Source organism: Anopheles gambiae, chromosome 3, assembly GCF_943734735.2.
Source record: "Anopheles gambiae chromosome 3, idAnoGambNW_F1_1, whole genome shotgun sequence".
NCBI lineage: Eukaryota > Metazoa > Arthropoda > Insecta > Diptera > Culicidae > Anopheles > Anopheles gambiae.
The window spans coordinates 68,913,508-68,926,033 of record NC_064602.1 but is presented as its reverse complement, the minus strand read 5'-3'; the positions used below and the strand labels follow the sequence as shown (position 1 = coordinate 68,926,033).

Sequence of the window (12,526 nt, the reverse complement as noted above, 5' to 3'; positions counted from 1 at the left end):
GTGCTCGAAGCCCTTTCGCTGTGCCACTGTTTCACACGTGCCCTTAGATTGTTCTTCGCCGTAACCTAAACGCTATCATTGGATGGTGCGTTCTTGCCCCTTTCTAGGCGTCTGTGTGTGTGTGTATATATTAGCGTCATTGCTTCGATACAAACCGCCCATGCCGACGGGAAACACTCAGTACCGACGCTATTTCCGTGTTCCGTATCCGTCGGCTGTTCCTTCGGCAGTCATTCCCCAGCCGAGGAGGGACATGGCGTGCACATGACTCAAGAAACTGACACTTTTATGCACTCGGTGAAGTGGGTGCTATTTACCACGTCGAAGCGTAATGAAACGGGCTGCCAGCGTGTAATCTTCTGGTGTGTGTGTGACGGTGCCTGCTGCCGTTGCAACCGGAGATGCAACCACTTGTGGGTTGCAAGTTGAGGCCACAGTATCCTGTACCGCAAGGATAAACTCACCGTGGTGAGAGTGAAGTGAGTGCTGTCTTTCACGAAGATTACCACCACTAAAGGATGTGTAAATGTCGAATCTATTATTTTAAGCTTGGTTACACCGGAAGCAAACGACCCGCAAGCATGGTGCAATGAAATGGGTTGAGAAAAAGTGTTTAAAAGTTCCCGGAATGTTTCCAGTCAATGGTCCAATGGTAACGTGATAAGCTGGTGTTTGACCTATCATGAAAGTATTGTTTAACTTTGTTTGATATTGTCTGTTGAGCAACCGCAACAAGACAATTGCAGTATTTAATTTACTTTTATCACTTTACAGTAAGCTATTCCTTTCAAATCATTATTTCTAGAAACTGACAAAAAATAAATAAATAAACATGAAATATTCACTCATGTAAAGCCCAGGTGTACAGCTCCAGTGAAATTAAACTTGAAATTGTGGGCTTTTCTGATATGTTTCATTGAATATTAATCAAAATATGGCTTATCGTAAACAAAAAAATAAAGGATATTCAATTCCCCTACTATTTAGACCCTAAACCATGTTACAATCATGTACTAAATGCATTTCCTTGTGATTCCCCGCTTTTTTCACCTTGGAAAAATAATGGTCATAATTCATTATTTCAATATAGTAATACATAATAATTATGATATAATACGATCGCATTCTCGATCAACTTTTTCTTGTTCGTGCTGATAAGATAGATAATTATCATAGGATAGATTTATTAACACTTTGACCGCCGGCCTGGCCTCACAGTTTTTTTGAGTGAGCACGTAGCGCATTGCAAGAGAGCGATGAGAGCGAAAATTTCGCGTGCCATTGTTATCACTCACTTGTTTCATTGCGATAAGCGGCGTAGCACATGTCGTTCTCGTTGTCTCTTTCCTACCTCATTCGTTCTGAGGAGAATCACTGAGCGTCAGATGCAAAGCTGAACGGTGAGCAAAATCGTTATGCGAATTTATATGACACCGCGCTTAAAGTGTTAATACAGTGCTACAGTTAAATCTCTCTAAGTTTTGGTCCCTTCAAGATGAATTGCTTCTGTAAGATGAACATTCCCGTGATATTCAAGATGAATGTCTCCCTAAGGCGAATATTCACTAGCCTGTCAATGCAATTTAACAGCCTAAATTCTCTAAGATGAATTTTGAAAGATATTTCACAAAAAATTGGTCCAATTGGAATTTGGTTCGATTTTAACGACGAAAATCGGTTCGCCACGACCAAGGTTCATGAAACAGAACAGGTCGATGCGTTTAGAACACATTGACAGAAAGCCATGGCAAATTTCAACAGTTAAATTAATCATTGTTTATGGTCGTTGCTATGGAGCGAATGTGAGTTTTTTTTATTGGTATATTGGAATAATTTTTTGGCCCTGATTGCAAAAATTCTGTGTTCGATAGCCGATTTTATTCAAAGATCTCTTGTATCATTCGTCGCCGGGCTATGAGCAAAAGACGATATGCATATTGTTCCTGTATGTGCCGATTAGATGTTTCCTTTTGCTTCTTCTTCTTCTTCAGTTTGTCGAGGTCGTTTGACGGTTCGGAACTGAAGTCCAGCTTCCTGGGATCTTCAGTACTAGTCCGCTATTGTGTTAAACACAACCTCCTTTTCCTTTTGTTTTTTTTGTTTCCTTTTGCTCTCAGTGTTTAATTGAAAGTAATTAGGACTTCTTTTACCCAGTTGGAAAATGTACTGTGCTGTTTTATTCCTGTTACACTTTCCAGCAGGACCGTTGCAAACGGTAGTGACTCGTGGTCACGGAATGGCAAACAATGGAAAATGTTATCAATGTTTCTCAATACAGAGTAGACTTACTTCTCCTTTATTCTCCAGAAGTGATTGACCACAAGAAATTTAACCAATATAATCTTCTAATACGTCCACATTACCACGTTAACTATTAGCCGTTTGTTTGTAAACACTTTTTCATGAAACTGTTAAAAGCAAGCTGAAAATGGCAACCTAGCATTGGTCTTTGCATCAACCTGTACTCCTCAATAGATCTTAGCCACGACACTCATTTCCCTCAACATCATGGTAGGCAAGATGTTCATCCTACTTGATTGTTGAGAAGATTTTTATACCAAAAGAGCTCACAGACAAAATGAATTGTGCTACACGACAACGTTCGTTTCCATTTGTATCGTGGAAAATCCGCGAGGTTTTGAAATTGTTAGCAGTGAACAACTAAACTGTCAGAAAAAGCAACACTCACTCTTAAAAGAATAATATATTATACACGATTTTTTTTGTAACTTCCACTTCCACTCCAACATGCTGTGGAGCATAATTTTAAAATGAACATTATTGCTAGACTAACAGTGAACTGCAACATTGTCCTGAGTTTTATTAAAAAAAAAAAACAAAATAAATAAAGCAAAACCAAAATGTCCCGTTCACATTAAAGCCAACAACGGCTTACGGATTATGCAAATGGCATGCAAATGCCTTGAATCGTGTAAAATTCATCGAAAATCAAAACAAACCCCCAACCCTGCCTCGTCTCTCTGCTGTATCCACCAAAAACAAAACTTTAAAATTAAAAATTCATGTCAGTCCAACGCAATCGGGCGGGCGCGGTCGCGAGCCGGGCAAGTGTTGTCATCACCAAATTAACCCAACTCGTTCAACTCATGGCCGTGACGGGAAAGCGTCGGCAACAGTTGCAACCCGTCGTCGCATGTAACGGCTGCACCAGAAGAGCAAGAGAGAATGAGAGGGTCTGAAAGAGGAAGGTTAAAAAAACTTCATTTCAAAGCTCGTACCAAAGCAAACCAGCAAGCAAACTGTCTTTCGCGCGAAAACGCGCCCCTGCACGTATAACGGCTGTTTCTGTTGCCAGTGCTGGTCGTCATTTGACATTTCACCAGAGGGAAAGTTTTGGTCGTGCGGCGTGCGCTAGTTTGGACGTGTTGAGGGGGTTGGGAAGGCGGTACACAGTTGTAAGCACTATTGCCCCTGGGTGGAATGCTTCTTGCGCGCATTGCGTGAAACGAACGCCTTCAAACAGCGTCATTCAAACAGCGTGGTGTGAACTTTAGCGAAAGCTCGTCCAGTGTGGTGTAGGGAAATGTCAACCTTCTCTCCTTCTCCTGGTGGGGTGGGTATGTTTTTGTGTGAGTGTGTTCGTGGTGGCGCTTGTCATCAAAATTAACGACAAGATGACAGAGCTGACAAAACAGCACAACTGGCGTAGACAAAACCGTCGCCCGAAGGAAAAGTCAGACGGGGGAAAACACGTCGAACAGCTTACATCATCATTTTCATGATAATGATCGTGACCATTATTGGCTTTCCGACCGAACAAACCAACGCCCGCACACGCGCTGCACGCCGCTCGAAACGTTCGGTTGGTCGGATAAAATCTTCCGTCCACTTTCTCTCCGCCATCCAATTGGAAAACGTTGATTATGGCGAGTTGATTGTAAATAGTGAACTGGTAGCAAAAGGGAAATAAAAGCACGCCACACGGCATGAACGTGCTTTCGGACTCGATTTCCCCGCCGTCTTCTTTTCCCATTTATTTACGTGAAAATTTGTAGCTGTGGTCCAGTGGGTTTGGTTCCGATTTTATCATGCGGCAGCGGCTACACCAGCGTTGGCCAAATGGTGAAGTGAAGCAGTTAAAAGGATACAAACTCGAATATAGCTTCCTACACACACAGACAAACACAGCCATAAAGACTAGTACCTTTAGATGAAAAGGATTATAAAATATTCATCCACTCCAACTCGTCGAACGCGTAAAGATGGAACTTGTTACGACTCTTTGCCTCGCTTTCTGCGCACTGGAAAAGAGCAAAGCAGAAAAGCAGACGGATGTTTTGCTTGTAATTTGGCTCTTTGCCATTAGCGGCACTACCTACCACGACGGTCCTACCATCCGTCCGGTTCGGCGTCGCTCGCTGAAAGGTCTTTCGTTTCCGATTTTTACTACCCGCACACTGTCTAGAGCGAACAACCGATCCAAAACGATACACAGTACTTGCCATTTCTAATCAATTTCGTCTCATCATTCCACTTTCTTTCTCCCTCTCTATCTCTTTCCGCACAGAAAATCGAATCGTACGAGCGACGCGATCCGGATGCTGGAGCGCTGCATTCAGCTGGAACCGCTCTTTACCGCGGCTTACCTGGAGCTGGTGAAGCTGTACGGTGGGCAGCCGGCAGCTGCCGGTCGGCTGCTGGCCCGCGTCGTCCGCCTCAACCCGTACAATGCGGACCTGCGCCGGCAGTACGGCGACTGGCTGATGGAGCAAAGTACGTGTAAATTATTTATCCCTGTTCGGTCTGTCCCCCATCCACCGCGCTCGTTCGTTATTTGTTCGTCCCGTTCCACTGCTGTGGACCCCATTTTTATTGACGGTATTTTTTCCTCCATTTCCCTTTGTTGTGTGCTGTGGTGTGGATGGGACATGATCGATTGCATTAGCACACGACCGAAACCACCCATTCCTTCCCGCTCGGGGCTAGCGCCTTCGTTAGCCTTTCTTTGTTTTTTTTTTCACTTCGGTTTCTAATTTTTGTCTCCTTTTGTTTGTTGCGTTTTCTCACTTTCTCTCTCTCTCTCTCTTTTTATTTCTCTCTTTCTCTCTCTCTCTTTCTCTCTTTCTCTCTCCACCTCTTCACGATGAGACAGACATGTTGCTGGAAGCGTTCAAACAATACCAGGAAGGGATCAAAATAATGGAAACTCATCAATTATCCGTGATTGGTGCCTGTCGCTGTCTACGCAAAATGGGACAACAGTCGCGATTGCATCAAATGGTGCTGAGGTAAGTGTGATATGTTAACAGCCCGCACATCCCTTCCCCCCTGGGAAAACGGTTCACGAATGGGTTCGATGGTGCGATGAAGATATGCTTTCATTGCAAATGCTCGGCCCATGCCGGAACATTAATCAATTCGTTCCGGTCGGGCGACGTTCTTTCCTCGAGCGGAATGTGTCGAGGGCGATCGTTCGATATGGATGGGGTGGGGCCCGGGTCGGGTCGAAGCTCGGTTAAATGGTACGATAATTTTGATTGTTAAACAAATCCCACAGCAAGATGCTAAACAGTGGGTCGTGCGGATTGCATCTCTACGGTGGGAAGGCCTTGTTTGAGCATTGCTAAATAGGCTGGAATATGGTTGGGGTGATAGATATGTTGTACTGATAAGCCCCATTGATAGAATGCTGCTATAAATTGATTTATGGATCTGTTGGAATGAGAAATACATAAGAGCAGTTTAAAGAAACACTTTCAACTGTGATGTTTCAATTGGAATATTCTGACTGAGGTCTCAGATCGATGTTCTGAATCGATTATCTGTGCTTTCAAACGATCTTTCAACACTTAATGGTGAAATACAGGGCATTTCAGGGGTCCTCATAGGTGTGGGACACTTCCTTGACTCTTTCTTATCTGAAGTGAATTTCATCTGTTGGAAATTTGACTATATGGCACTCTTTTTGGACAAGCTTCTTGAAAATTCCTATTGGATTTGTCAAACAATGGTGCTATAGAATCCAATTCTTGTTACATTAAGTTCATTCCACGTAAGAAGGAGCCGATTAAGTGTCCAACGGCTGAGAACTCCTAGAAACCCCTCTAAAGGATTTTTTAGATTCTACTTAACCATTCTGAATCTTTCCAACAAACATCGTTTTGAAAATAAGTTGTTCCGCTCTTCAGCTAATCCACAAGACTTAAGAGTTTTCTAGGAATAATGATTCCATCAGATAATGTAAGATTCTTTTCAATTGATTGTAATCAAACCTTCAGTGTCTTACCATCATACAAAACAACGAGCATACAAAAAAAAATAACAAAAAAATAATAGCAAGGAAAATAATTCTGATTTTGAGTTCAGCTATGATTTTGAGGTTCCAATAGGAAATAAAGTGTGAGTAGTTCATTTGAATATTCTCTTAAGCAGATTTATCCAATAAAATCTTGAAGATCTAACTGAAGCACGCCGGAGACCTTAAATCAAATTTGTACCAGACCTTAAATTTTTTGAGCTTTTTAGTAGTTGACTGTCTATCGTGTCAAAGAAGACAAAAATCAATCATCATTGAATGGGTTCAACAATAGTTACATGTTTTATTGAAAGATCTTTTAATATAAATTCAGGATCTGGATTGAAGAAAAAAGTTTTTTTGTTATTCGACTTTTTTTATTGTTTATTCGGCTCTATGATACTATTCTTTACTGCAAAGCAGTTTTACCAAAACTGTCAAAATATTTTGTTAACAATGATTTAGTTCAATGGTTGTCATGCTCATGATGGATTAATATAAACTCTTCGTTCTAAGCGCTTTTTTTATATGCATAAACGACATCGCCAGCAGAAATTACTTTATGCTGACGATCTCAAGATTTTCACGCTTATTTTCTGTACTGATGACTGCCTGAGAGTTCAGAACTGTATGTACAGCTTCACTACTTGGTGCAAACTAAATCGTTTGAGTGTCAACGTCAACAAATGCTCAGTGGTACGTTCTCGAAAAAAATTTAATCCAATACTGTACAATTATAAAATAGCAGACAATTCAGTTCTTAGCACTTATTCAGTACGTCATTTAGGTGTGTAATTAGACAGCAGGTTAATGTTTCAAGATCATTGCGAGCTCTACATTTCCAAAACGAAACCGCTTATTAAGGCCGGGCAACATTGATCGTACTCGCAAGTGTAATTTTGATTTTCACTAGCGCATCTGGCGGCGGCTGGTGGAAGCTTTTTTTGGTCATCGAGGGAATGGACCTGCCGGATCTCAAAATTTAGTAGTTTTTCCATCGTTTTCCATTGCAAAAATGGATGCAATGCGTGCAAGACATGTGTATCTACGTTTTACAACACTTTTCTCCTCCGATTTAAGTAAAAAACATGGAAAATTAACGTATTTTCTGGAGCGGCTCCAAATTGTTTGGCAAAATGCTTCGGTCAGCCGCCGCCAGATGCGCTAGTGAAAATCAAAATTACGCGTGCGAGTACGATCAATGTAGCCCGGCCTTTAAGTTTCATTTTGCATGTTGGTAAAAATTTCAAAGACCCTTTTAGTCTCAAATCTTTGTATTGTGCTATCGTGCGTCCAATCCTAGAGTTTGTGAGTGTTTTTTGGACTCCTACATAGCAGTTCATTAAAGATAGAATAGAAACAATTGAAAGAATTGCCTGAATCCCCCGATTGTACCTATCCCTCTTACCACCCTATGTGCCTTTTTTTCGTACCGGAGTCTCTCTAACATTAACGAATGACGGCACAGTGTGTATTTATACATCAGATACTTAGTGGATCTATTGACGGTCTATCCATTCTTGCTCATGTTCATTCTTTCGTGCACCTAATCTTATCCTTTTATCAAGACCATTATTTTGTACTACGATTAGATCGACAAAGTTTGCCTCAAATGAACTGAATTCAAAAATGATTATTTTAACTATTAACTATTCAAAAATGAACTGCGCATTGCAATGTGAGCAGTGAATTAATAAAAAATTAGATTATTTGGCTAGGATTTTTAATTTATTTTGTTCTTCTTCATTGGCACAACAACCACTGTCGGTCAAGGCCTGCCTGTACCCACTAGTAAAATGAGCATGGGTTTCAGTGACTTTTGTTACCACAGCAGGATAATCAGTCCTACGTATGGGGGCACGGTCTATTCGGGGCTTGAACCCATGACGGGCATGATGTTAAGTCGTACGAGTTGACGACTGTACCACCAGACCGGCCCAAAAAAAATTATTTTGTTACTAGTTCAAAAAATGTTCCTGGCTTTTATCAAACTTTGAAATGATGTGTTGTTGAACTAGGAGTCGTAGCAATGTGTAAATTTATTTGGCACAGCAACAATCGTTTTAAACCAGTAGTAGCTAGATGTATGATAACTGTGAACAGTAGCGTAATACATAGAATGGTAATAAACTCTAGTCATAAAAAATCGGAATAAGGGTGACCAAATCATTGATGTAGGAGAACTGAAAACGGACACACTGTTTCAATGTTCCAGTGGCCTTTCATTTGAAAAGATATCAAAACATTTCAACCACGTGGTACTCATATGTTGCAGAAACTGTTACATGAAACTTGGTACTAATATGTTGACGATCAACCCTGAATAAGTTCAATAGAACCTCGGTTATCTTTTCATCCCTTTGCTTAAATAACGGATTAAATGACGGAAAGCAAAATGCTTTCAAAATCCAGAAAACCTCTTTTGGTAACACATCATTTATCACAAAGTGCGAACCTTGCCGCGTTCGATATCATCGTAGTTATCATTCATACTGGATAATACTGCTTTCTTCTTCACAAAAGTAATCAAAAAAAGTAGAATGATCCAAACAGGATTCAGTTTGCACCAATCACCTGCATAGCTTGAAGCTGTTTTGAGATTAAATAACGAGGCACGTGGCTGTAAGTTGTGTTGAAAAGACATAAAAAAGAATACTTAAGCCCTCGTTCACAACGCCCTTCACTACAGCATGATTGCACCACTAGCGAACGTACCTGCACCACACAATTGGAAACTTAATTTTAGTTACAGCATCAAGTATCGCTCAGGGCAGCACGGAAGTGGAAAAGAGAGAGTAAGCATGGCCCGCAGGGCAGGTGTAATTTATAATTCATTTTCTTCACTAGCGGAGATGACATTCTTGATCCCAGGGTGACACTACGATATTCTGCAAACGGCGCCGGCAACAACGACGCTGTTGGCGACGATTCGACCGATCCAAAGCTTCCGCACGAGCTAGGCGGTTTTGCCTGTCGGATTCGCACTTCGTCGCATTTCCATTCCGGCTGCGTAACACACTGCTCTGCCGAACAGTCAGCCAGCCAGTCAGCCAGTGCCGAATTTCATTGGACGGGTTGGCACTGGTTTGGCGGTGTGCCGAAAAGCCGAACCCGACAAGGTTTTTGAGGGGGCAAAAAGGGATTTTCAGAAGTGGTTTTGTACTCTTGAGCCAGCGTTCCAAACCAGTGCCACTGCATCTTACTAGGAGGGGGTGGGGGGGAGTAGATCCCGGGACAAAAGGGGTGGAATTTACGAGCCAACCGGTTTTTGTGCGGAAGCAGTGAAAATCCGGTTCCATTCAACTGAGCTTTCTATTCGTATTCCGGGCGGGCTGAGCCTTCAGCAATAGCTACAGAACGATGGATGCAGAATAAATGGGGGGAGAGGGAAAGGGAGACGAAATAGAGTGTGCCATTGCTAACGGGTAGCTGATTTTATGCTTTACCACCCAGCGCCAGCTCCCTCGCGCACTGTGTTCCCTTCGCTTGCCTTCGTCAAACAAATAGAAATAAAGCGTACGAAGATGGGAGAAACGAATCAACTCGTAACTGCAACCTACCCCATTGCACAACCTCTCATCTCTCACAGCCTCTTTCTTTGCTCTTACTAACCAAAAATGCGATCCGCGTGCGTCTATAAATCTTTTTCAGATGGCAATTTATAGTTCGCTTATCGAACGGCGGCATTCCGATACAGAACGATATCTATCTCCGTGATTGGAGCATAAAGCACGAGCTTCGCAACCGGGCGATGATATACGACAGTGGTAGTAGTAGCAGCAGCAGCAGTGGAAGTAGCAGTGGAAGTGGCGGCACCAGCAGCAGCAGCACTAACACCGGCACCGGCAGCACTATTGTGAATGGCGACAGTGGGCCCACCACGACGGAAGACACCGGAAGCATAAAAGATTGCGTAAGTGATTTTCTCAGACCGAACGAAACAGGGAGTAGGAGCGACCGGAGGAGCGTGATTTTGATGGATTCTGTACGATTGCTGGCGTGTTTGTTTCGTCGCGTTGCGTTGCAACTTTACTTCGGATGGAGACGCCTGGTGTTTTGTGTGTTTCTGCCCATGAACAACCAGGCGTCTCCATTAGAAATGTATTTTTGATTGTGTAATAAAAAAAAAGTATTTCAAATCAGATTTTTTTCTTTTTTTCTTTTTTTCACAGTCCAAAATAAACTGCAGAAAACAAACGGACCCACGGCACCCGGCGGAACCGGCCGAAATAAGTATACGAATACTGCGCACGCCACACTGCAACCGGTCGGAGCACATTCCCAGCTCGCTGAAGGCCTGCAAACTGGCAGCAGCATCGGCGCCTCCCACCACCGCCAACAGTGCGGCACCGGAACCGCCATCCACCCACAACGGGAAGGGCAGTGGAAAAACGAAAAAATGGTCCAAATCACGGCACAAACCGAAACGGCAGCAGCCCTCCGGTACGACCGCCCTCGATCCGAACGGTGCCCCACTTGCTGCCCCGCTGCTCGTGTCCAACCTGCTCGACAAGCTGTAACGGACCGTTTGGGCGGTGGATGAAGGGGAGAAATGTAAAGCGACACACGGCGGGTCTAGCCTCGATGTACGATGATCGATAGTGATGATTTTATTTCCCCCGGCCTCGACGAGAGAAAGATGGGGCAAAACCAGGGGGACTGAACTGATTTCGACAAGCAATGGCACAAAATTCGCACCATGCAACAATGAAGATGTGCACGGTGAAGGGTATGATAAATCGTATTACATTACTGGCTCGTAACAAAGGCAGGGAGTTAGAAAGAGAGAGAGAGAGATGGAAAAGAAAAAAAACACAACCCTACTCGCAAAAGTACTATCCCACGATCCCCGTAGCTATCAAATCCGAGACAGCAACAGTATTGTCGGCGATATTTGGTTGGCTGTAAGTTGTAAGTAATCTAACCTTCTAACACGCCTGTGCTTAATGCCGCTCGCGTAGCAGCTGTACATTTTCGGTAGCACTTCGGTGGCGGACGGGAAAGCGAATGATTGAAAGCAACAAAAAAAAACACCCCGTATATCCTCTCTGTGTATGTGTATATAATCGCACCGCCCAACCAACTACTGCAAGAGGTAAGTGAGTGAGATGCTAGTGATTAGTAGAGCAGACAGCAGGAGCAAAACAAAAAAAAAACAAAACGAAACCACACGAAGCGTACAATCGTGTGAAAGCGATAGCGAAACCGAGCTGCAAAGCAGTGGGAAGGCAATAGGACGACGACGTTGATTTTGAACGGTGGCAGCTCCTGTGTTGCCAGCTCACCGTTTGTCGGTGCAGTGTAAAAAGCTTAGAAATAAGACTGTAGTGATGGCCAGAACCAGTACTAGGGGGAGACTTGGAGGGAAAAAATTCTATACAAAGTGTATTTGACTGGAATGGCTTCTTTTTGATATGTGGCTCTCTAACAAGCTCAAATGGTTTCGGACGGTGTGGGATGAGCGACTGAGTGAATTGCATTACGGATAGCGTCAAAAAGTCTCACAAATGCGTTGTTTTTTTTTTACAATTTGACAGCCAAAGAGCTTCGTTTTGACAGTAGGGTTATGTTTAATTCAACATTTTATTTGCATGACTAAGTCCCAAAATTAACGAACTGTAAATAAACCACTCAAACCTTTCATGCAAACGTTCTGTTCAGCAGCGCAGAAAAGGTGTCAACCTATCTGGCTGTCATTTTTTTATGTTTTTGTTTAATGCTTTGCTGTGTGCCTGCATCGCAGCAAACCGTGCAAAAGGGAGTAACGAATTTAAAAAATAACGAACGCGTCGCCTGAAACAACCATACCCACACTGCAACGAACCGCAATAAAGACCAGCCAAGAGATTTATGCAAAAAAACAGAACAAAAAGCGATCCAAACAATGGCCAAATCATACGCTAGCTATCCCATATTTTCCGTTTCAGAGCTTGAGTGAGGGCGAGTGCGAGCTTTTAGGATGTTAGTGCAGCGAGCAGTGAAACAGGTTGAAATCAATTAAAACATGACTCAAGTAGAGTGACGCGAAAAGAACTACAGAAAAGTAATGAGCATGAAAGAGACAACAAATGCAAAAAACGCTCACTGCAATCTGTAACAACTACAGTAGCTGTAAATCAACTCTATTACTGGATGGACTCAATGAAGCGTAGGGAAGTGATGTGTAAATGAAGATAAAACATAATAAAAAACACCCGAGGCCCATCAGGCTTTGATGAGGGACGGTTTTGAAAGCGCAAATAATGAACAACAAAAAAACTTCAAGCGTCC

The 12,526-nt window shown here is 42.8% G+C and overlaps 1 protein-coding gene across 4 annotated transcripts in view; it reads left to right on the top strand.

Annotated features, from left to right (window-relative positions):
• The window catches only part of LOC133392704 (protein O-mannosyl-transferase TMTC1-like), a 157,736-nt gene extending 146,320 nt beyond the window's left edge, over positions 1 to 11,416 (top strand). For all 4 annotated transcript variants that reach the window (XM_061653358.1, XM_061653360.1, XM_061653356.1 and 1 more), the window contains 4 exons: positions 4,529 to 4,734; positions 5,114 to 5,249; positions 9,908 to 10,169; positions 10,429 to 11,416. In XM_061653358.1, the coding sequence (XP_061509342.1) occupies positions 4,529 to 4,734; positions 5,114 to 5,249; positions 9,908 to 10,169; positions 10,429 to 10,776 (952 nt within the window). In that variant the 3' untranslated portion in view covers positions 10,777 to 11,416. The remainder of the gene's footprint in view (positions 1 to 4,528; positions 4,735 to 5,113; positions 5,250 to 9,907; positions 10,170 to 10,428) is intronic.
• The last annotated feature ends 1,110 nt before the right edge of the window (positions 11,417 to 12,526 follow it).